At 44.2% G+C, this 25,258-nt stretch overlaps 2 protein-coding genes across 5 annotated transcripts in view; both read left to right on the top strand.

Moving 5' to 3' along the window:
• The first annotated feature begins 550 nt into the window (after positions 1–550).
• On the top strand, positions 551–7,872 carry trafd1 (TRAF-type zinc finger domain containing 1). The gene is made up of 12 exons (XM_084360577.1): positions 551–1,110; positions 1,444–1,493; positions 1,578–1,713; positions 1,979–2,032; positions 2,136–2,574; positions 3,572–3,859; positions 3,947–4,011; positions 5,463–5,723; positions 5,930–6,062; positions 6,232–6,445; positions 6,560–6,617; positions 6,741–7,872. The coding sequence occupies exons 2-12, from the start codon at positions 1,459–1,461 to the stop codon at positions 6,777–6,779; spliced, it is 1,722 nt and encodes a 573-aa protein (XP_084216703.1). The 5' UTR covers positions 551–1,110; positions 1,444–1,458; the 3' UTR covers positions 6,780–7,872.
• A 915-nt stretch (positions 7,873–8,787) lies between these two features.
• The window catches only part of smtnb (smoothelin b), a 46,602-nt gene continuing 30,131 nt past the window's right edge, over positions 8,788–25,258 (top strand). For all 4 annotated transcript variants that reach the window (XM_084360574.1, XM_084360572.1, XM_084360575.1 and 1 more), the window contains exons 1-5: positions 8,788–9,119; positions 22,501–22,658; positions 24,121–24,199; positions 24,292–24,370; positions 24,952–25,031. In XM_084360574.1, coding sequence (XP_084216700.1) covers positions 9,069–9,119; positions 22,501–22,658; positions 24,121–24,199; positions 24,292–24,370; positions 24,952–25,031 — 447 coding nt within the window. In that variant the 5' untranslated portion in view covers positions 8,788–9,068. The remainder of the gene's footprint in view (positions 9,120–22,500; positions 22,659–24,120; positions 24,200–24,291; positions 24,371–24,951; positions 25,032–25,258) is intronic.

Below are 25,258 nucleotides of genomic sequence, written 5' to 3'. Positions count from 1 at the left end.
TCTCATTGACGTCGCCACGTAAGAAGCGGCGGATGTTTCTCAAACTGCCTAAGAGGCGAGAATAATTTTTATTCCAGGTCTGACAGCCTTTCACACTGAATCATTTCCAAAAAAACTGTTTTAAAGTAGCCTTTCTGGTAAAAGCAGCTGAAGCCATCGACACATTACAAGTGAAGCAAATAACAAACTACATAACGGACACATTCCCATTTCCGGTGCAGACAGGAAAGTTTATAGACAAAGTTACGCAGTCAGAGCTCTTAGTTGCTCTGGTTCAAACGCATGAGGGCAGTACTATGTATATTTCTGACACCTTTACCATCATTTTAGAAAGTTTGTTATTGTTAATTTGAGATATCGGATCCAAGTTTAAAGCTGTGGCATCACCCGAGACCTTTTTACAAGCACACCGTGTCACGTGTTTAGTCTCAACCAATCAACATCGCTCCTGAATGTCCTACGGGTATTTTGCCCTGATGATGGACTTACAGCAAACTAAACCCTTAAACTCCAGTACAAATCACAATCATTTTTAGTGGATCTAGACTATTTGCATTATTACAAATTGTTATGGTGGCATTTCGTTATCTTCTGCCACTGTTAGAGTGCAAAACGTGAATATGTTCATAGACCGCCTGCGAGGCTTTACACGGGGGTTAACAAATTCCGATATGGGCAGAGCAAGGAGGAAATAGCCAACTGTTTTTTTTTTTACAGGCTATCATCAAGTGGTTAGCTGTCGTCTACGGGTTATTTTTGGTTACATATTATCGAGCAGTTAATTGATTGACAGACGGTGATATCAAAACAACTGTCCTCGCCTAGTTTTGACCGGGCAGCAGGATCCAGAAACCCGACGTTACATTAGCTACGACTTCTCCGTAAAGAGCATGTAAAGTTAGCTAGCTTAGCTGAATAAACGCTACGTGGTGGTTGCTAACCGTGTATTTAATGCTAAGCTACGTAGCTAGCTAAAGGCAACACGGCAAACATTGACCAGCGTTTTCGAGGTGTTTAAAGATGCTCGTTGATTGAGGTTGACGAGGATTTTCCTTGTGAATCAAGGCCACAGTTGTCAGCTAACGTTAGCAACCTGCCTGGAAGCACTGGGTGAGCATACCGAAAGAGCTGTCAGCCAGATTCATCTGCTAACGACAGCAGTAGCTACCTGTCAACATTTCTATTAACCTACCCCTCATATTTGACAGGGCTATTTTGATATTTGTTCAGCTAACAGACTTAAATGTCAATTTAAATAGACGGAAACAAAACTCAAGTACCAATAATTTATCATAAATTACTTTCTATAGCTAAATAATGCATGATACCTGTTTATAAACAGTGAAGATCATCAAAACAGACCTGGAATAACGTTGTCACATGACATGTCAGCCAAGCTGGCTTGTGTCACATTTTTTAACCAATGTCACACTTTGCCCACAGGCCTTTGGTAAAGCCATGGCAGATGAAAATACACAGTTCTGTGGCAATTGGTAAGTATGATACACACAGTACGTGATCAGTCACTTTATTGTGGTTGTCAACACAGGTTTTCAGACTTATCATTTCCTTTTTAGCAAACATGACATTCCAGAGGCTAATTTTACCACCCATGAGATCCACTGTCGGAGAAACATCGCACTGTGTGATGTATGCCAAGAGCCAGTGCCCCGCTCAGATCTGCAGGAACACAAACAGCAGGAACATGCGCAGGTAAAGTCTGAAGAGCAATGCTGCAGACTTCAGTATATAGATGCAATAGATGTGCTCTGTTTGAAGGGCACGCCTTATGCAGAAATAGTGGGGAAAATGTTAGTTATTTGCAAAACCTGGAACCAATAAAATGTTTTGGCAGTGAAAATTCATGTCAGAGTAAGCACATTGTGCAATCAGCAGTGACGTCATTTCTTCATCCCAAAGGAAACGCCTAAGAGACTTGATAATTGCAGCTGTAAAAGCATTTTCACTTTCGTTTCAGATTACATGCAAGTGTGGTTTGAAGATTTCGAAGAATCGTTTTGATGTTCACCAGGTATTTCTGACGAGCTTTTTCCTTTTCAGTTTACAAGTCTAATATTTATCATACCTGATTAAATCCTCAAATTATACATCTTCCCGAATGTTTACTCTTTCAGAGCTCTGAATGTTCCCAGCGGCTGGTCCCCTGCCAATACTGTGAACTGGAGATTGTTTACAGTCAGTCCAAAGAACATGAGGATTACTGCGGTACACGCACGGAGCCCTGCGCACACTGCAAGTGCAATGTTATGTTGAGGGAAAAAGCTGTGCATCCCGTCTTATGTGGAAGCCTTACACCGCCCCAAGAGAGGAACAACAGCCGCACGAGTCGCAGTCCAGTGGACCTACAGTCTCCGGGACCATGGTTTGAAGCCCACTCCATCCGAAACCACCTTCGAGGTCAAGAGAGAGGCCCAAAGAATAATAACATCAGTGCAGCAGAACAACAGGCCTTTCCCCGACCATTTGATCCCAGAGTTTATAACACTTCAAGGGGATCTCAAGGCTCAGGAGACTGGAAGAATATTACCCAGAGAAATACACCGTTTAGCCACTGTGAGTTTATCATTGAGCTGTTGATTCAGTGTGGAAAAATTGCTGCTTGATTATGTGTTGGCCAAAAATGGGACAGTGTAGCTTGAAAAAGAACTGTAAAGGCAATTATGGAGACCTGAGGAGTCGTCCTGTAAACAAACAAGAGTAATGTTTAGACACAGGTTTTCTTACTAAAACACATTACGTGTATCTATACGTACTAACAGACATCTCCAATGAATTTAGTTCCCCATAAAACATTAGTAAAGTTATATCTTATATACTAGTTGTCCTCTTCTTTACCGCTTTACGGCGTGTTGTCACACTTCTTTGCATGCTACTGCCACTAATGTAAATCAGCAGAATAGCGTGAAACCAGCTGCAAGGATGTGAATCTCAAACAAACAAAATGGGGACTGGCTTGTGTAGAATCTGCACCATAGCACTACTAGTGGTGAAACACATCACAAAGGGAGGATCCCTTTAAATGTCCAACTCTCCTATAGTGTTTTTACATCCAGCTGAAAATGTCTTAAAATTTCAGTCTGTAACAAACGATCGTGTAAATGTTACTCTTGATTTTTCCCTTTCCATCCGTCCCTTTACTCGGATCCATACAAATAGTTAATTGAGTCTATCGTTGGCCAAGACCGATCCTCCAGCCAAGTTTTGTGGAAATCCATTCTGCAGTTTTTGTTATAATCCTGCAGACAAACCAGCCAGCCAAGAAATGGACACGGGCAAAAACATAAGCCCCTTGGTGGAGCTAATTAGGTTTGAAGGCAGAAGACATGCAGTAGCTCCTTCTGGAAAATATATTAATATCAATTTAGAGAGATTTTACTGGCTGAATATGAGGCAACAAGGACATTTTTCATCACCAATGTGATAAATTATGATTTTACCCTTGGGTTTGTCAAAAAATAAGTAGAACAAATCCTAAAACATTTAAAGATCCCTCTCTCCTCGCAGCTATGAATGTTTACTGAAATAACTGTATGCTCTTTTGTTCTTGTAGTGCTGGGGCAGAGTGATTTTCTGAGCAGTAGCAGCAGTAGTAGTGCTTGGCCACACAGTGAGCTCACGCTGGATGAGGATTCATCAGGCCTGGACTACATGTTGGCTCTCAGCCTGCAGAGTGATGGAGAATCGATGGCTGGAGGTGTAGAGGGCAACCTGTGGAGTGGTATCTGGGACCACAAGATTGACAAGAACACCTCTATAAACTCTCCACTTTCCCCTCCCAACAACAACTACCCAAACTTCACTACAGGCACTAGTGCCGTGCAGGACCATGATCAAGCAGGTAAAGGATGAAATGGTCTTGATCAGAATACTGATCAGAAGTTATTCTGCTGCTAGTTTGTTAATTATTGTTAAATTGTCTTTATAGATACCATGCTGCCGTGTGAGTTTTGCGAAGAGCTCTTTCCTGAAGAGGACCTCATTCTGCATCAGGTTAGAGATGTGATTATATTCTCTCGGGTACACTGTTGCTCAGAGATGAGTCACGATGCTAGATTTTTATCCTGTTTGCCAGCTACATCTACATGACTCTACATCTAAACAGCACGCCTACAAACTGATGAAGTTGAATCTTTCAGCGATGAAAACGCTCTTCAGCTGCTTTGACAAGTTGTTGTGCTTAAAGCTGTAGGAAGACACGATCCATCTATCAGAAAGTGCGATTTTCTTGACGTTAGTGCAGCTCAGAAGACACTGCAGCAATATACAGTGAATTAAAAAACAGGGAGCAGCTGATCATCCTCCAGGGTGATTATCTGCATATACACTTACGTACTCCTCTGTATATGCCTAAAGAAGACCGCTGAAGGAAAGCTTGTATGTGAAGAGATGATGTGCGTAATATAGTTGCAGATTCAAGTAGTTTTCCTTTGTGGTTTGTATGATAGTATCTGCCCATTTTAGCTGGTTGATAGTCGATGACTTAGTTTCCTGTGATAGATGACACACCAGCATCTTAATCTAGTGCTAGTTTTGCTTTGAGACTTCATGTCCTCACTCACCTAAATAATGCTGGATGGAAAAACTGCGCAGCTCTACTCTTAATAACACATGAAGAGAAAAAGGAGGGCAGAGTGTTTGAATTCCAGGTCACTGCATCATATCAACATGCATGAGAACGTGACAAAAGTGAAACATGTATCCAAAACCAGATTGACCGACATAACCAGCCAAACCATCAAGGTTTATTTGTCATCATGTGCTGTTGTTGTTTCCAGAGCATCTTAATTAATGTTGCTCCATCACTGCCACTGAGAAACAAGTCCATGTTTGGAACATGCTGTTCTGTTGTTGACTTAATTTTTAACGTTTACTTATAGGTTGGGCTAAGTTCGGGCAAGAAAAACACTTGGTTACGATGTAGGAGAACATACCCTTTCACAATCTAAACAATGTCTTGGAAAGAATAACTTCTCCTGTGTGTGCCCTTAATTTCCGGTCTTGTGACGGTGATTAATCACTTCATCATTTACTCTTCAGGAGGACTTGTTGATATTTTGATGTATTTGAACCTGATTTCTGACCCACTTTTATTCCAAGTTACTGTACTGTTGTAAAAACTCGCTGTGACCTACTTTTTCTCTTCAGAAACCTGTTCGTAGGCTGCCTCGCTGGTTGAGAAATAAATCCGTGTATGCACAAATGCTCAGATCCAGTCAGATATCACATGGCACGCAAACATTTGCATATCTGTCTTTACCCCGTCTTTACCTTCCTTATCTTTGTCTCAGATGGTTCGCACTCCAGTTACAACCTTTGCCTGTTTAAACACGTCGCCCTCGTCTCTGTCTACTAGTGACATGATTACTTGATGTAAGAAGGTTTAACGTTCTATAAGACATAAGATTTCCACCACATGTATATCTTTCTTTTCTTTGTTTCAGACTGGGTGCAGCCCCGCCTCTGCCTTTGCGTCTTTCAGCAAGCAGCCGGTGTCTCCACCCCGAGAGGACAGGATGGGCAGGAATGCTTCGGGGCTGATGCACAGCGTCCCTGACACGCTGGCTTCCAACATCCCAACATTCCCTCGGTCCGTCTCCCCGGCCTCCTACAGTCCTCCAGCCAGCCCACTAGAGGGCGATGTGGTCATTCCATGTGAGTTCTGTGGCGTCGCTCTAGAAGAGGCCGTCGTCTTTCACCATCAGGTATGTCACTTACCGAGCTCTTTATTGAATTAATCTGACATGTTGGAGGATTTCTTGATTATGTGGCAGTACAGTTAAAGTGAGATGTAATTTGAAATGTGTCTTCTGTAGAGATTTCCACATTATGACCACTGTCAAATTTAAAACGAAATGCAAATATTTGTTTGCATGTTTTACGATATTCTGCCGGTGTTTTTATACCCTAGGACAAATGTGACATGCGTCCTCAGACCGCCCATCCACTGAACAATCTAACAAAAGCATCGGTCAAAAAGCCACCGAGCCAAGAAACCTTTGGCCAGATGTCTCCAGATTTTCAGAGGAGAGCAAAACACCAAGGTAATGTAGCAAATCAGTAACACAGAAATTATACAGAAAATGTTTATTATTTTATTACCTATTAGTATGTAGTTTTTATGTCTATTTCACTGTATTATATTTAGGAGGTGGTTGCTAAGTGCATTTGTGTGTTTATTTACACATACCGTGTGTCCCGTCCCACATACAGCTGACTTCATGGAGGACTTTGGGTTCGACAGAGACACACTACCGAGACAAAACCCGAGGGAATGGCAGAGAGGCTACATTGGACTCCCGAGTCAAAGGAAGACGTCCAACTGTGACGTTACTGCTAAAGACCGACCTCAGCACAGCAGAGAGGCAGAGGAGGCTCGGCCGTCTTTCTGTGACACTGAGAAGTCTGCGTCTGCATCTATGAAGGGGTAACAGCAATGATCAAGTTACTTTAGCTCTCCTCAACTTACTTATCATTTAAATCAGATAATTTGTGCATTTTCGTAATATATTATTTTGATTTGAATGTGTTTTTCCACCAGACTACATCTACCAGAAAATAAAGAAGGGAGAGGGAACATAAGGAATCCAATGACAAAGGTACACGTCAGGTTTCTTTTGGATTGAACTGAATGCATTATCTCTGGGTTGACCACAAGTTTCATATGAGAATATGTCTGTTAAAGGATTTTCAGTTGTGTTTTGTTTCTTTTCCATTTGCAGTTGCCCAAGAAGCAGAATGAAGAGCAGCAGGAAGAGTGAGAGCAGGAACATCTGGAGAAATAGAAAAACCAAAATCTCCTTCTCTGCTTTTCATTTATCTTTTTGCACACTTCTTAAAAAAATCGAAACATATACCTATCTGATAAGTGCCTGTGTGAGTATTAGTACCTTGCAGATTATATTCTGATGAATTTTTTTGCTATTAAAGTCCAAGCAAGTAATTTGATTTATTCATGCATATTCTGCTTTTTTTTTTTTTTGTTCGAGATTTGTTTCACATGTTTTGTATGTCTTACATTTAGCCTTAACAGATAAATTATAAAATGGATTTTATTTACGCTCAATTTGATTTGATTTCTCTCTTTTTTTAAAAAAAAACTGTACAAGGCGCGTCACGACTCATTAAGGACATCGGCAACATCAAACACGAGACGCGTGACTCTGTCGGTGTTCATTTGTCTGACTTAATCTGCACCTTGTTACTTCAGCAAAGGACATTTTGTTTCCATCCCTGATTCTTCTGTCAGGATCGTTCTCAGTGTTCCTCTTGGTTTCTGCATCTTTATGTAACCTAAAGCACTTTGATAGATTATCTTGTTTAAAAAGGGCTTAAGGAACTGATTTGATAAATTAATGCATCTTTGAGCAAGAAAAAAAAATAACTGTGTATTATTGAACATTTGTCTTTTTATACTGTTGAACATTGGTCTTTAATACCCTTCAGTAATATTTAGATTTTTTAATCATAACTATAGAAACTCTATGTGTTGTTATGAAGAGATGGCTTTTGAAGCAGTGTCTCCTGTCCAATCTTCTTTTAAGTAGTATAAAAGTGTTGTGTGCTGCTCCTCTGAATAGGATTTAAGATTGATACGATGTGTTTTGTTTGTAACATAGGGTCCACTTTAGAAGTACATGCAAAATAGGCAACCGTGTGCGACGGACAGTTGAGAAAGTGTTTCCTCATCGATATCTGATCAACAAGCGAACTTGCAGACATTGGTGAAATCACCTGGTGTGGCGTTTGGATGGACTTGAGGCACTCATAGCTCACGGCTGACTATTCCTGTTTAAGAACAACTGTTGTTGATGCTCTTTGTCTTGTGTGTCTATTAAATGTATAAAGAGACGATACACGCGTTCAGTTTGTGTTATTTCGATGTTGTTTCACAGCTCTTTAAACATCTAGCACACCTTTTCAGTCGCACCAGGATAGAACGTAGGTTTGCTGTGTTTTATTAATTTAGTTTCAAGTTTAAATGACTGAATTTAAAGAAGGAAGGTTGGTTGTTGTTGCTGCCATTTCAGTTATTCAAATTGCAATTAAGGGTTGTTAATTTCCTTGAATGAAAAATGAAAACGTTTAAATAAAATCTTTCTTTTGTGTCTGAGTGGTTACTAATGAAAACCATTGGTAATTACAGAATGTTAATAAATTGAAGGTTAAAAAAGGGTTAAATTATTCATCATTTAAAACACCAGAGCCAACTGACCCGGGTGTAAATGCAGAGTGCACACATTCCCATTGAACACAAAAGCTCGATCTTAGTTGATTTCGCTGGGATTTTTGACCAGTGGGAAAAGGGGTAATAGAAAATGAATGGGACTTTGCCTCCATGGCTGTGTCCAGGTATGATTATTACATTTTGGGGTTTTCCTGTATACACATAAACACTGCAAATGGCATTTCTGAATATCTTCACCCTGGCAGGGAGTTTTCCAAGTGACCTGAAACGCTGTTTTACGTGTAAACTGAAGCCAAAACACACTGAAAAAAGCTTCGTTTTAAGAAATACCACTGAAAGAATGTGGAAAATGTTATTTAATAAAATGTATGTTTCATAAAATCTTCAAAAAAATCCTGTATTCGTGTTTCCACGCTTCAGTGGCACTAATCGCCTCTCATACCGGAACGCTGTTTTGCGTTTTCCCACAGAGCGGCGCGCTTTGAATGAGCGCCGGGAGAAGCCGGGGGACAGAGAGGGGCGGGGCTTACACCTTTTCAGTGGGAATCCTCTGTTCAAAAAGCTGCCAACGTCCCCCTGGAGCAGAGTGCGGGCCTGGTCAGAGCTGCCACTGCGACTCAAGACACGACACAACACGAGACGACCTGAAATATGCTCTCCACCACTTTATCTTCGCTGAGCTGAGAAGAAGTTTCGCTGAAGACTGAAACAAACTGCACTGAAAAACAAGAGAAGAAGAAGAAGAAGAAGGAGACACAGGACGAGCTAGAAGACATCGTGCAGGTGGTAGAGCACATTTCTGACCGGAGACTTGAACATCCAGACCGTCTCGTCGCACCTGAGCCCGAGCAGAAGGACCGAGATGTCTGTGGAGAGCTACTCTGCGCTGGATGAGTCCTCCCTGCGAGCCCTGGTGAGTAACACGAGAGGAGATGCTCCCATCTGACCTAATGAGAGTGACCACCGTGTTGCGTTCAGGGGGTTTTACATTAATATGACACCCTGCAGTCTCTCTGTCTCTATCTGCAGTTTACATATCACTGCACCTGACTTGTTAACTCCTGTATGTGGAATGAGGAAATGTTGATTTATCATTAAACTGGTTATAGGACTGTTATTGTTGCTGCAGAGGCTTCTGTGTGACAACATGATACACAACCATAAAGTCTTATATTCAGCTCAACAACACCACACCCTGTTGTTGCATTGCTCTTCTTTACTGATACATACATGACAGTTAAGATAATCCTGACAGGTGTTCACAAACACTGTCTCTACAGACCAAAGTGCATCCTCAGTAATCAGCTGATCGTATTTGTTGGTCTTTGATTGTCAATGGGGCAAAAACAACAACTTTTGGAGAGAGCACCTTTGGTCTGAGGAGATTTAATCACAATTTCCTATAATAAACAATCGATTTGTTGGATGCAGATCAGATAAAGTGTGCCGCTGTGTTTTCTTGTCTTGCAGATGAATCGATTAGCCAGCGATTACGATGTCGATCAACCCTTTAAGACTCTTGTTTTGTTGTTTTTCTCTGTTTTATATCATTATAAATGTAAAATCTCTTGGTTCTGGCCTAGAACAGGTTTATCTGTATCACTAATATGTTGGACGACAGATAGATAAAGCAGAAAAAGATGCTCGACATACTTTATCATTATCTGCCTCTGTTACACATCTTCATCACACGTTTATGTTCACTACATTTCAATAATCATTGCAAAAAACTGTGTGTATATCGGCCGATATATCGATATTCAAATTGTTTTACTTCCTATCATTGGTATCGGCATCAGCCCCAAAACATCCAGCATCAGTCGGGCTCTACTTCTGAAGGCTATTTTCAAAAACTGATTCAACTGACTGTCTAGTTTTCTTGTGATTGCTCGTGATGACGCACGTCAGACGCGTCTCTCCTACAGAACAGGTGAAGAAAGTAACACTCATTTCACTTGTAGGTGACTCACATCGGTGTGTTGCGTTTTGTCAGACACTGTGTCACACGTGCGAACAGCAGAAAACCGGTGCTGATAGAAAAAGGAAAGGCTTCCTGGTTCACAGTGGCGTTCGTCACGTCCTAATTATTTCCTCAGGCAGAGGAAGGTGAAACACTCGTCTGTCTGACACCTGTAACACAGACACATTTACAAGGACGCATGAGTCAGCTTGTTCTTGTTTGGACGTAGCTGCGCCGGGTTCGGGTCTGACTCACAGCTGCACGTATACGCAACAGTAGCATGAAACATCTGTCTGATAACGTCCTCGTGTTTCGTCATCCCGCGATGTTAAATAATCCAAGTTTAGCGCTCGGATTGAACAGTATATGATTTTAACTCGACTTCCAGTTGCTTTTCCCAAGACCTGCTCCTTAAGAAGAGGCCATTTTGGAAAAACATTTAGATTCATGTTCTTTAGGATCAGAAAGAAGCGGCTGTTGACTTTGGATCAAGGCAGAGGATAGATGTGATGTTTTGCTGACCTGCCTCAGACTATTTAAACTGTATAAAGACAGACGGTGGACGATTTCCCTCCAGAGTCTGGAGTCGTCTGGCCAAAGAGCTGTCCTCACATAAATCACTTCAAGGCACGAGTGACGTTGTAACAGTGTGAGAACAGGAGGAGATCGAGGAAATAATGTTTATCTGTCAGCGTAATGATGACTGACTATTAACTGGAGCACTGTTTGCTTTGATCCGTAGATTTATGAGTTTATTTATAGAAGAACAAAGAAACAGGGAAAGGGCTGAAAGTGGTCAGTGCAGTGGAAAGAATGAGGACTAACAGACGTGTTTTTAATCCATCAGACGTCCAGATTTACGAGTGTTTGCCCTTTTTATCGCAGTAATATTTTTGTTTCAGTTATGTTAAGACCTCAGCTTGTTATTGTTGTCTGACTCATCCTGTGTGGCCTCTGGCATCGCCTGTCAGAGCAAAACACGTATCGTGCAGGCGTTTGTGGGGGTGTTATCGCCGCGTGACGCTCAACACATCACCGAGGAAGATTCAACTAACTCCTCCTCTTTGAGTTTGTGACCACCGGCTTTAAGGTCACCGAGATCCCACATTTTCACTGATGATGTTCGCGGTGACTCGAGTGTCAGCGTTTTCCACAGTGAACTCGGCTCGAGAAGGAAGCAAACGCTGATTAAACTTCATGTGTGGCTGCGTTGTAATTTAAATTCTGCTCCGCAGAGACCCGATCGGATCCTGTTTTGTGGCGTTTGTGAATGAAGAATTTGTTTTCTCGAGACAATCCGAGATGCCCGGGCTTAATTAAACTGCTTGTAAAAGCCGGGTGGAGGAGCTCCTATTAAACAACAGTGGGATAACGAACACAGACTCCGGGCCTTGCGTTGTACTTAATGAACTAAACAGTCAGAAGGTCATATGGCGGCCTCTCTAACGCCACTAATCCCATCTCTACACGTCTATTCAGAGCCCCGGGCTGCCTTTTATACTGCTCATTTAATCCCCCTCCATGGCAACCGGGAAAAGCATTTTTCTTTTTTACTCGACCGCCACAATAATTTAAATATCCACAGAAATAATCAGTTGGTGTCCCGGTTTCTTTGGATGAGGGTCGTTTGTCTGAATGGTGCTTAAGCAGATCTGTAAGACAAAAAAACCAGTCGGAGAGAAAAGCTCCTTCCAACCAAACCACTCCGACCACTATCACTTATAAATAGATTTTATCAGCCGACTGCCAGCATGATGATTATCAGTGGTTTCTGCCCTCGGATCTGCCGAGTTTCCAGTGTGGGCGCGTGTCAAACCTGCAGGACGAGCCAGGTCTACAGGTGTCTGCTGTTGGGGCATTTGTGCACCTGCCTACTTAACTAAGAATAAGGTTTGACTTCAGCGTCTGTCAGCCACACCGTGATCTCCCTTCTAATTATCTCCGAAGCCCCTCCCCGCTGCGCTGCTCCGTCAAATGTCACTAAACGGATGTAATCCGATTGCCTTATTGTCTTTCTTACAGTTTGTGGTCTGCTAACGCACAAGTCTGTCCTCTCAGTTTTGAACTGAGACGACCGCCTGAGACTTTTTCTCCTCCTCTGGCGCCTGCTGGGCTGATTTCACATGCTGCACATAATGATTTGTAATTGTCTTGCCAGCCCTGTGACCGTCCTCTCTCTCCCTGGTGAGCAACAGGCATTCACACATGTTTAAAATAGGGCAGTTTCACTCTGTGGTCCAGCCGCGGTGATGTATGGGACCCCTGGGCCTTTCGTTTTATGGCCCTCTGGACCCTTTGTCCGCTGACAGGGGCTCAACGGTTACAGTGCAAGTAGAAGAATGGGTTTGTTTTGTTGGCTCTCAGCACTGTCCCAGGTTCCTCTTCCCCCCCATGAGACATGCTCCAAAATGTCAGCCTCATCATCGAGAAGGAATAAATCGGAAAAATGATGCTGCATTATATAACCGTCTGGGACCTCGTCAGATATACGAGCGGAGTGTTTTTTTAATGTTGTCAACACTTGAAGTAAATGTCGTCCCGGGGCATATTTGTTTAAGAGTGTCTTTCTTTTTCATTTTGACCATATTTTGTTACGTTGAAAAAGTAAAGACTGGTTGATCAACAGGAAAGTAATCGTCAACTGTTATGATAATGGAGTAATCACCAGCTTTTAGGCAGAAACTGCAAAACATTTGCCGGCTTCAGCTTCTCAGATGTGAAGATTTGAGGCTTTTCTTTGTCAAACTTTGTCCAAAAAATATAAAGTTTACTATTTTTACTACAGTCGGACAAAAAGCTGTTACATCGGGTTCAAGGCAGCCTGGATTTTTCAGTATTTTCTGAAATTTTGAAGCAGAAAGGTTATTTTTCTAACCGAGAAAATAACCGGCAGATTGATTTGTAATAAAAACCGTCGTCTGAGTCAGCCGTGAAGTTTCAACAGAAAGTCTTGAGTTGCAGCAGCGTGATACTGCAAGACTTGACCTGAGCCTCGTCAACAACCGTAAAGAAACATCTTTCCTCCTTCAAAGAGGCTGCAGAGTGTCTCAGATACAAGCTGATGCACGCAGCAGATCTTCCTTTGAATACAGCTCCCCCACTCCTCGCTACACGCTAAGAAAAAGAAAGGAGCTGTAAGTGTTTTATGCTCCCGTCCACTCGATAACACCTGCTGCTTCTGTGTTCACGCCGACAGTTGCTGAACACGACTGCCTTTGACCTGGATGGATGTTTACGGGTGTTTTTTGTAAGCGTTTCTCTCCCCTGGAGAGGCTGTAAACTACAAACACACAGCTCGCAGTGCACACCTGAATTTTTTTTCTGCTGAGCCTGTCATCATTCTCACAGGTATTTACTCCCCGTACATTTCCTCCAAGCATTTCCTCTATGATTAAGTTTCAAAGGTGTCGGCGAGGAGGTGATAAAGAAACAGGTTTTCTTCTGAACTGACACTGTGGAAACTGAGTTTATCTGCACTGTTACAGTGACAGTGCGCGTCCTTCACAGTCGAGTTACAGCCTTCAGACTTCAGCCTCTGACAGTCAGTATCCAAATACACCCACCGTGCAGCAGAGAGATAAGCAGCCATTTGTTTGTTTGATAAAACAGGAAACTTTTGTGGCTGGATACTGCTATAAATAACCGGCCATATTTGGCTCTGAAAGGATGAGAAAAGAAAAGCGGTGAACTTTGAGATGATGTTCATATCAACTCCCCCAAAGTCTATTTTTGGTCCGTGGCCTTTAAAGTCTGTTGTTAATAAACGAGCGCACTTGTAGATGTATTTCAGCGATCATTTACCTCGTGTTTAAAGTTCATATTAAGTTTGCCGTGTCGTATTTCGTTATTAACGAGCGTACCTGGTATTGTTTTGTCATTTTTGAGATATTGTGTACTTTTAAAAACACAAGCAGTATGTCATCGAACACACAGGAGGACATCGGCCGTTGCTTAGTCATTTTTAAATGTCACAAAAGAAAAAATGTGGCAGTTTAACACTCGGTATAGGAAACAAACCTCACAGAGGGTGATGAAGCCTGTGTCAGTGCGTTAATGTGATTACAGTAAGTGAATTAACTGTTTGGCACCGTCCACGCGCAGGTGTTTCACACTGTAAACCATGTGCTTTATAACTGCTCATGCTCCTCATCTGTGATTTATGCAGCTCTGTAGTGACTGCGTTCAAAATATATTTCAAACAAATTGTCATTATCTCATATTTTGTGATTTAGGCAATTGAAAAAATGTGCTCACACCCTCTCAGACCGATAATTCAAGTTTTACGGAAGGCGATCAGAGGCAGCGCCCCCTACAGGCCGCTCACCGGTGGTCACGGCCTCCACAGGGTTATGTTTGGTTCGATATTGAGCATGAAGAAACAACAGAACCAACGTGTGGTTATAGACTGAGGCCACAGCTTGACAAACGGAGTCGGCACCAGCTGCTACTGCTGTCAGAAACTGACCTCAGTCACATCATCTGTGCAGCACAGATTCAGGGGAGGATACAGTAAATTCTGCCTTGATGAATGGGGGTGTCATCCGAGGGGCGAACTTATTGACATGAGACAGACTCCGCTGTCAGAGCTGCTCTCTCGTCCTTTTTGTCTGTGCGGTAAGTGATCCAGCAGAGAAGGCTTTTCTGTGACTGATCTCCGTCTGTCTGGATCATCATTCTGCCAAATGGAAAAGGTCTGGATAAGGGATTGAAAGTGTGCTTTTCACCCCTCCGTCTCCGTCATTGCCACCAGGGCGTCTGAGCTCGTGAAATCCCAGTTTGAGCCTGATGTCGTCCTTTTCGACGCTCAGAGGGGGACAAACACCCCGAGCTCCTGTTGAGACTCTTCCAGGTGTTTGAGACTCAGAAGAAAACACTTACCAGATGTGAACAATCTGCTTTGTGGCTACTGTTGCACTGTGGTCTCCATGTATAATAAACAGTACAATGTCAGTTTGAAGAGGGTGTGAAGATGAGACTTAAGACTCTGTGTTTTAATCGGTGCAAAACTTGATTAATGTGCTCGTCTTCTCAGTCGTAAAGGCAGCGTAGCAGGGCTCTGGTGCAGCCTCAGCGGTCTTTTGGCTTTACATTGGAGTACTAAGGTGTGGTTCTGTTTACAGAGAAAAATAGCATACAGGAAACAGCATGCAGCACTCTGCAGGATCAGAGATGTTTTGGGTTCTCTGCCTAGTCGCACGCTGGATTAAATCAGAAGGGAATAAAAGTTAATTATATCATATTTCACCAGCTTTGAGAGAGGGCGGTGGTTTTCAAATGGGGAAATAGAGAGATGTGAGATGCAGCCGGGGAAGAAAGAAATGTACAAACACTGTGGTTTTTATACATCGACTCCCCCAGGAAAGAGCCGTTTCCTGAGATCCACGAGAAATCGTCCAGCGGATGTTGATGTTATGCTTCCCCAGCCCACTGTTGTTAATGTTGTGGCATTTCTCAGATGTAACAGCTGATCTGTTAAATGTCTTTTGGCTATGTCCGTCCGTCTGTCTGTCTGTGCACAACTCTGCACCCACGTTGTTGTAGTTACTGTGGGTTCTCAGAGTCAGCACGGCCGGCTCTCGTGGATGTATGAGAACGAACTGTTTGTGTCTTGCAGCCTCCCAAATTGCTTTAACTCCCCTCTCTGTTCCCCTCCTGGGACATCCCTCTCACCTCCTGGCTCTCCCCTCATTAGGCCCAAACAGCCAGTCACGCAGGGCTTCGGTTCGACCGGCGATGTCCCATATTTGGAGAAGAATCATGATGCTGGAGCTTCTGCTGTGACCTGGGTCTTATCACAGGTCAAGGCCGGGATCCAATGCAGTCTTTCTTATCCCTGGTCCTCTTCCTGCTGAAATCTGTCATACTGTATCAGATCTTCTGCTCGTGACCACTAGGGAAGATACCAGTAGTCTGTATTAACAAACTGTGGACAGCTCCTTCCTCTGTCAGTTTCCTATGATTATGATAACTTTAAACAAAGATGGCGTTAAAAGAAACAAATCCTGCAAAGAGAAGTTTGAGTGCGAGTTCAACCTGGAAAACCAATGCAGTGCTATTGGAGATTCAGTATAATGGCACAGAAAGTGCATCCAAACGCAAAGATTATATATAATATAGTTTGACTAGGTTGCTTTAGTTTTAAAATCTTTCCCTCAGGTTGTATAAAGCCTGTTGTGACTCCAGAGGAAGCTGAGCAAAACCTGATATATTTCCCTCAAGTGATGTCACTCGAGTCAGCGATGGTCGAGTCTGAAAACTACAAGTTTGAGGACGAAAACATCTGGGAATGTGCAGTCGGAAATACCTCTGTGGCTCACTGTTCATCTGCAGCTTATTGGCTCAAGGCTACATTAGCTGCTACTGTATTCCCATAATTCACCCAAATCTGTGATCTCTGAGGCACCAGGGCTGCAACAGTTAATCTGACAAAACATTAATGTGGCAAAACAACATTATAGTGAAGATGATGCCCTGGCTTATAAATCTTGTCCTCCAGATGTAAGACAACAAGACAATATCTCTGGTTATGCTGCAACAATTCTGCATCAGTTTCCTTCATTTAGGGATTTTATCAGTGCAAAATTGTATCATTAAAATAATAAAACAACACTCTACACAACATTGTCAAACAAACTCGACATCAGACCCAAGATCAGAGCAAAATGCCCACACACAAATACTGTTGCCACTGCATGCACTGTGAAGGTTTTAATGATATTGTGCACAGCGCTGGCAGTCTGTAGCAGAACAATGAGACAGCTTTCTGCCTACGTTGGCTCATATGAAAATCCTTTTGATGATGCCAGCTCCAAAATGTAGGCCACAGTCGTCCTGACCGGATCGTAACTGACCTGGATCCCTCTCTGTGACCTGACCTGCAGCTCTGAAGAGAATCGCATCCAGAGAGGACAGAGTGAGCGGAGCCAGACAGCCGAACTGGGCCAAAGTGTCTCACGGAGGTGGTGGATCGAGCCCAAGACAAACACGTTTCCTTTTGCGGAAGTTAGAGAAGTTATATATGCAACGATGCTGCGAGATTTGAAATTACTTTGAGGTCCTGCAAGGAGCTGAAAGGTCAATATTTTTGCAGGTAGATCAGAGCGTGTGCACAATCAAGTGTGCGCCGATTAATCAGCCTGTGGAGTCGACTGCACTGATGTGCGTCTCGAGTCGGTAACAACACGTGTGGTTCAGATCTGTCTTCAGTGCATCATTACAGTCCTATAGAGCATTGCTGATGCCTGTACCCCCCTCTGACCCACATGCATTCCTGCGTCCATCCGTTCTTTATGCCTGCTACCTTGAGTGTAAAGGGGACACTGTTTTCCCAGGTCTGCTCCGTGCCTCTGTCCCACCATCCAGTTATTAATAAAGGTTAAGCCCTCCCACACGTGTCACCGCACTCACAAGGAGCACGTTGCCACATGTGCCGTAATCTTTGTTTCTCCGTGGCTTTCACAGGTTCTCCCTCTTTTTTTATTTTGCGACTTGACAATAAAGGCTCAGTGTCGCCGCAGCACAATGAGCACGAACCTTCAATCTGGTTTGTTTCTTTGTGAATTTTTCAGCCAGGAGGTGACTGAAACTCCCTCCTCTGAGAAACCAGCAGTCCCGTGCCTTGCAGGGCTCTCATGTATCCTGATTATATTCCCATTTTTCAGTGGGTGTGGTGTGTCTCTGCGTGTGTGTGCATTGTTTTCCTGAGGCGCTGAGAAATGATTTATAGGCGTCCACCTGATTCAGATTGGAGTTTTGCCACAGAGCGAGGCAATAAAGAGATTCAGCGGTGGAAAAAAAAGAAATATTTTTGAACTTTCTCACCCTCTCTCTGTCTTTCTCAATTGTTTATTTGTGTCTGTCTCAATGTCCGTAGCAGTCCGGCTTTCTCGGTGGCAGCTGGTAATCCACTTCAGCTCTGCTACCAGGAGTGTCCCGTGTGTCCTTATAAGGGCAAACTCACTTGTGGGCTTGACACAAGTGAGTTTTAAAGCACTGATCCGATCTGCTGCCTGGCTGCACTCTAACCTCAGCCTGCTCTGGAAATTATTACTATAGCCCCTCATTTCATGCACAAACACACAGTTACCCCCCCTCCCTCGCACTCATACCCATGCACGTGGACTTACACGCGCGCATATTTTCTTGCAGAAAGTATACATACTCCTTTGTGTCGGGCAATGTGCTCGACACGTCATAGTTCACAGAGTAGAAAGTGTTAAGTAGATAAACAGCCCAGCACACTGGGAGTCAAAAGGTCAGGACTCGGCCTGAGGGGTCGTTGTGCTCTCAGACGGGGCCGGGTGGGTCACTGATGTTTGACCAGACCCTTGTAAATAACACAACACAACTGAGGAGACGCACACATAGTTTGTCGGGCTAACGTGGCTGGAAAACGTCCTGACGTCTAGTAGAAAATATCCAGTGGATTCGCGCTTATAAATGTTAAAATGCAGTCTCGAACAGTGGCCTCTGGCTCGGCACCCGTCTCGCCCAGATGTCTGAATGTGGCATGACGCCTATTCTTGAAATGTTGATATAAAAAAGTATGAAACACAAATCTTAATGCCAACATTTTGTCGTGACTGAACTGAACTGAACAAAGTGCTTGAGATGTTTCAGGTGCCATGAATAAAGGGATGTCCTTAAGACAAATCTGAACTTGTACAATATTTACGCTGATTTGTCTGAGTGGTCCGACTCTTTTCACTTCCACGGATTGAACTTAATCCTGTTCCAGTGCTACACCCACAGGTAGTCCTTGCAGCGTGTGTGTTTAGCTCAGCTAGCGACAGCCGACCCACTAAATAGTAGCTTAGTACATTTTAATTACCTGCAGGACCTTGACTTCTTGCCATATTTGACCACTTCTGAGGCTGTTTCCATATGTAGCACATTAAATTAAACGAGCCTCACATACATCAAATCATATTTAAATCCGTCTCTTTTCATGTGCAGCAGATGAGTTCAGAGGGTGTTTCCGTCCTCAGGAGTATGTCACCAGCTGGTTGGGATTAAAGCTAAACCATGAACCCTTTCTAATTGACTCTTGATTGATTGAGCTGCTTCAGTCGGACGTCTTTGGATAGATTTGAGGTTTTGACTCCATAGAAAGCTTCTGCTTGGCAGGATGTGACTCAAGAGCAACAGTGCAGCACAAGCCTTAGCAGGCCTGCTTGTGAATCATTAAAACATGTTTTTGTATCTTTCTCCTCACCGCAGTCTAATTCCTGTCAAATAAGGTAATCATCGTTTCCTGGTTTAGTAAGTGAATTTGAACAAAAAGACTCGTCGTGACGCAACTGCTCCAGTTTCTGCAGCGCTGTCTTTCCTCTCCTCGCCCCGTCAGCCGTGAACACCTCCTCCATCTGCTGCTAACATCTCGCCGGCTGAGTCAGGTGACTCTGCCGAGGCCGACAGGTGTGACGGCAGCTTCCTCGGAGCCGGTGACGAGTGAGTCCTCGGTTACTCCGGCAGACCAAGCTGTAACACGACTACCCCTCCCCTCATTAAAGGTGCTGACAGCCCAGTGACGTCTTGATGACTTCACCGTTTTCAGTAAAACATATTTATGTGCCGTGTGTTAGTCCTGACTCATGTGTCTGTGTGTGAGCAGCCTTCTGTCTGGGTATAACGGCTGCTCTCCGGGTCACAGTGCTGTTGTTGTTTTGAGCCAAAGCTGACGGTTGGTTACCCAGAGGTCTGCGGCTTGGTTTGATAAATGCCTGTGGGGCCGGTCAGCGGTGTAAGGTGCCGTCACTGTGTAACTAGATTGATTTATTTTCCTCCCCCCTCCTCCCTCACACTGACACAGTTCTCGCTCTGTCATGCGGACGTTTTGTCAAATGGACTCTGTTTCCACACGAGCGCACGTTTTCCGTCTCTGGTACTTTTAATGGTTATTCTGTTTTCTTTGGCAGGCGCCCAAGTTTAAGGTGTGTTTTATTTGCTCGGGTTACGCCCACTCATCACCTTCCTGTGCGGGGAAGTCATTGGTCCGCTTTTTCAAATGCGTAGAGGAAAAGTCAGTTACGGCTGCTGGCTTTGTGCCAGGCGAATTTATAGTGAACATGCTTCGGCCAATCCAGGCTGACTCAACGCGCAGCCGTCTGTGCACTGATTGGTCCGTTTGAAACTAACTTGCGTTGGCTGCAGGTAAAAGTCGCTCTGTTTGTGGAAATATTACTGCAACCGATTTGCTTCTGCCGTCAATCACGAGCTCCGAGTTTAAGATGTTTTTTTATTTTGCTTCTTGTTTTTTATACTGATGCACAGTACGCAGGCCAATAAAAGCAGCCTGAGGTTGTGGAGTAGAGGCTGCTCTGTTATATCTCAGTAATGAAAAAATAAATCAGTCCTAAAACTTGGCAGCGAACTGGCTGTATAATCACATCAGGACGTTCATTCAGCACTAAGCCTGACAGTGTGGTAACAGACGGCTCCCTCGAGTGTTTGGTCAGTGTGTGTGTGTGTGTGTGTGTGTGTGTGTGTGTGGTTGTGTGAGAGAGAGACACACTGGACAATGATAGAAATGAGTAAGTGTGCGCTCATTTGCTCTCTCCTCTCAGGATTTCCTCGCTTTCGCAGTCAAATACTCACTGCAGTTGCCGTATTATCTCATTTGCCGGGGTTGGACCCAAACCCAGTTCCTGATCGGCACATTTCACGAACATCTCTTTCCTTGTGAGTCAGCAGGAATGTGAGGAATGACCTATGCGAGGCCAGGGCCTTTCCCACCCAGCTCTCGTCTGCCCATTTTTAGGCATACCCAAGCCCAGCTCCTCTGTCATTTTTCTCTTTTTCACTCTGTCATCCTTTCTCCCTGACAGCCGCTCTCCTCTCCTCCTTCTCCGCTTTCCTCATTTCCTTTCTTCTTTTTCTGAGCACTTTCTCCTCTTACCCATTATTTTCAGTCAGCTCAGCACTTTAAATTTCCACAAATTATAGCATATACGAGAGCCCCTCTGAGCTAGTGCAGCTCGGGCTGCATATTTCGTAAAACCACAGCGAGACCTCAAAACCACTCGGCCTCTTCATCTCTTGTGAGACCCCCTCCTCCTCCTCCTCCTCCAGGCCCAGGAGGCGGGGGGCACATCATCCCCTTTCAACCCATCAGGGTGTAAGGCTTTGCTTAACAACCACATCCAGCCCCCTCTAGTAGAAACCAGTTGGCATGCAAAGGTTTGTGTCTCAACTCTGCGTGAGTTAACTGGTGCAGCGGGAAACCTTAAAGTGTGTGTTTGTGCGTGAAGTGTATCAGAAAAGCCTGCAGAGGATCAGGAGCTGCTCTTCTCTGCATGTGCTGACAGGTTCCCGCTGTCGACCAACAGAGAGATCTGTCTCTCGTACGACAGGAGGGGGCTCCCTCTACCCTCCCATGCTCACGGCTGTCGCTGACATGAAAGCCTCCATCGCGCACACACACACACATGCGCACCTTAATTACTCGTCTTTTGCTTGAAAAAATAAACTCTTTAGCTAATAGTCACTCGGAGCGATGAAATGGCTCAGTGAGTGTTTTTAAGTGAGCCACTTCAACATTTGAGTCTCTGGGGCCTCCTGCAGCCCGGCTGCTGTTCAGCCCGGGTGAATTACAGCCGGAGAGGAAGACACCTGGGCGACGGCTCGACCCGCAGAGCTCAACGCACTTCTTTCTTATAGCCGAGCGCCAGCTGTTGGCATGCCTGTTTCTCATCCTCTGCTCATGTGGTCCCGTCTTTTCGAATTAGTGAAGTCAGATCACTTGTCATCACCAATCTATAAGCCGTTCATCGGCCCTGCTGACCCTGTGCCTCTCTGACATACATTTAAATCCAGGCCAGGCCGTTAGGTACTGTCTGGATGTCACACACCTGAATGATACAAGATTAAAAGTCTACAGGCATGCGAGCAGCTGTGAGGCCGAACTTTGGCACGGCAGGTGAGATGAGCTGGATGCTCACAGTGACACATCCAACCAGGAGTTGGAGATATTTCTCTCAGGAGCAAAGTGGTGCATCAAAATCACAATTTCTCCTCAAATCTTCCTCTGTGTTAGAGCAGACAGGGTTAATTACAGAGGACAAGTGACGGTTACTGACAGAAGTTATACGACGCCACGCTGCCTGTTGACCGCCCTGTACTTACACTGAGAACAAGCCTGCGACCTTTACTGTGGCAGTGGCTTCTTATATAACTGTGTGGCCACTTCCACACCACGCATCTGTGCTGTACTTGCTCAAAGATGCAAATATAAAAGCCACAAGTGGCTAATCTTTGCAAGGCAAATGGCTCCCTTTTAAAACGTTCGTCTTCATGCCCGCCCTTTGTTTGTTTTTTTTTCATGTTTCATGTGCAGCTGGATGGAACCGTGGATCTGGACGAGAGGCGCCTCATCCGTTCAGCCATCCGGGACTTGAGGAGGAGGGAGATCGAGGACATGGAGGCCGCTCTGGCCAGCAAGAGATTTCGACCCACACGCCTCAAACAGCAGGAGGACAAGGAGAACCAGCACAGGTAAGACCACACACACTCAGAGAGCTGTCCTTATGACAAACTGCACCGGTCCATAAACCCGACTACAACATTTCTTAACTCCAGTGGGAAAAAGGGAAGTTCATAGGGGACAGACGGCTGCAACCACAGCACATTTTTAATTTTCCATCGTGTGTGCACATTTTAATAAACACTTCCACATTAAAAAGTTTGTCCTTATCTGTCAGCATTTAAGTAATGAGAGTCGCCGTTCTCAGACCGTTTGTTTGTCCTACTTATCGTTTGTTTGGCCTACTCTGAGCCTTCCCAGTGTTTTTCCAGGTCAGTAATACACATTTCCCCGCACCTGTCGTTCAGCTGAGGAATGTGCATAAACTGATAACTCGGCTCTAATGTCACCTTTCTCATTTTGTCAACAAACAAGCTGGCAGTGAGACGCAGGACGAACAGGCTTTAGTTATAGAAGAAGATCGTCTTGATGTTACTGTAAACAATGTGGTTGTTTGTATTTTAAAGAGAATTATTAGTCTGCATCAAATCTCAGGGTTATTTTGTTAAAAATGTTAGATAACGATATCTCTGTATATTACTTTAGGTGTGATTTATTACAGTTTGGGTGATCAGTGCAGGTTTTTCTGACAAACTTGAGGAAACATAACACAACTGTCCAAAGCTCTTGTGCTAGCGGTGTAAACACCAACTTTTTACATATTGCACCTTTTTAAAGCTGTGATGGTCTGAGGTGTTATGTGGATGAGATCCTGACCTCTGACCTCTGCAGACCAGGATGGACCGAGTCTTGTTGTTGTTAATAAATGACCGGATCAAAGATTTCACACTATCTGATACAAAGAAGAAACTCCACCATCTGCTGTCGTTCCGCGTCTCTGTCACTATGAAGACCGGTGGCCGAGGCCTAATCGTTTCCATTCACCGCTGCTCTCAGATGACTTGAGTTACGCTAACAAAGGATTTGCCTCACTGAAGCTGCTGCGGGAAGCACACCTACTCGCTCACACACACACAGAAATCCGTCTGAAAGTTGCATTACGCTGTGCCTCTCAGTGGAGGAATGTAAAATATTCCACTCCACACATCCTTTATTACCGACGACTGGAGGAGAGCGAAGATAATGAGAGAACCTGAGGAATGAGTAAAAGAAACCGACATGAAAGCGAGCAGTGAAACGGAGAAATGTGAGGCTGAAAAAGAGGGAGGATGCGAGCGGCCTTTCTCAGGCCCTGTGTGTCATTGCTGTCAAATCTGTTATGCCAGAGTATCACTTTTTCCACGCTTGATTTGGGAGTGTTTCCTCTGACGGGCTTTCTCCCGGCCAAGAAAACTGTGTGTTATCTTGGAACTGTCTTCACACAGAGGCCTGAGGAGACAGTCAGTGTTTTGTTATTTTGAGATACTGTGGCCCACAGTTCGTCACTTGCTGATGGTCAGAATAATTATCGGCTTCGCTGTCTCCCTCTTTCAGGCCAGAAACCAGCGACAACTTGGACGTCCTGTCATGCAAACTGCAATCGATCCGGGACATCGACGAGCTCACGAAAATGGTGAGTGTTAACGGGACAAAAATCACGTCATATGACACTGCAGGCTTGCTCTTTGTGTACTGAGATGTTGTGTGTGTGTGTTTTATGTGAAGCTCCGCGCCGCCAGCGAGTATGAGGAGAGGAAGATGATCCGAGCAGCCATCCGACAGGTCCGAGACGAACAGCAGCAAGGTGAGTCCAGCTGTGCAAATATAAAACCACTTGCACAAGTGGGGAGGAAAATATGACACTCAGTATTTAAGGATGATGCATTTTGTCTGATTTATTTGAAGAGCGTGCTGTAAAAATATAGGAAAAGGATCAAAATGTCAGGATTTAAAAGAAAATGAAATCCTATATCTAAGCAGGACACCGTAAGCCAAAATCTAATAATTTAGCTAAATATGCTACGTATACATAATGTTAATGGGTACGTCTGAATAATTCATGTGGGACAGATAGACGTCTGTGCGGTCGCCATAGTTACTGTGGCAGATCTACCTATGATGCTGGATCAGATAGTGGATTCCTGTCATTCCTTAGCGCTGTCTGGTTTGTGTGAGGCCCCTGTCACTGTGAAGCTGAAGCACAGACAGGGTGATGCACACAGGCTCCACCTTTAGGGGCCACGTCAGGGGCACCTCAGATTATCTTGTCCTCTGTCGCCTCAGGTTGTTTCACGTCTGTGTAATTTCACGAAAGTGTGACAGCAGATGAGATAATGAGTCACCGTCTTCAATCCACTGCTGTCTGTGTGTGTGTGTTGTCTTTAGGTACCGTGGAGCGGGGTAAAGCTCCAGGTCGCTGCCTGGAGCCTGAGAATGTGGAGCCCCAGGGCGGCATGGGAACTGGGGTGAGTACAGCAGAGTTAATCGAGCGATCGGTGCCATTTATGGAGGGGAAAATGATTAAATGTCATGCCTGTCACATTACAGCTGATGACTCATGTCTAATACTCACTCTTGTCACTCAGGCTGCAACTAATGATTGTTTTCCTTTTGATTAATCTGTAGATTATTTTAATGATTAATCCATTAGTTGTTTGGGTTACCAGTGTTTCTCAAGGCCCAAGATGGCGTC

This window comes from Pagrus pagrus (assembly GCF_965226575.1).
Source record: "Pagrus pagrus genome assembly, chromosome: 8".
Classification (NCBI taxonomy): domain Eukaryota; kingdom Metazoa; phylum Chordata; class Actinopteri; order Spariformes; family Sparidae; genus Pagrus; species Pagrus pagrus.
The sequence above is the reverse complement of the archived record's forward strand: the minus strand, read 5'-3'. Positions and strand labels throughout refer to the sequence as shown.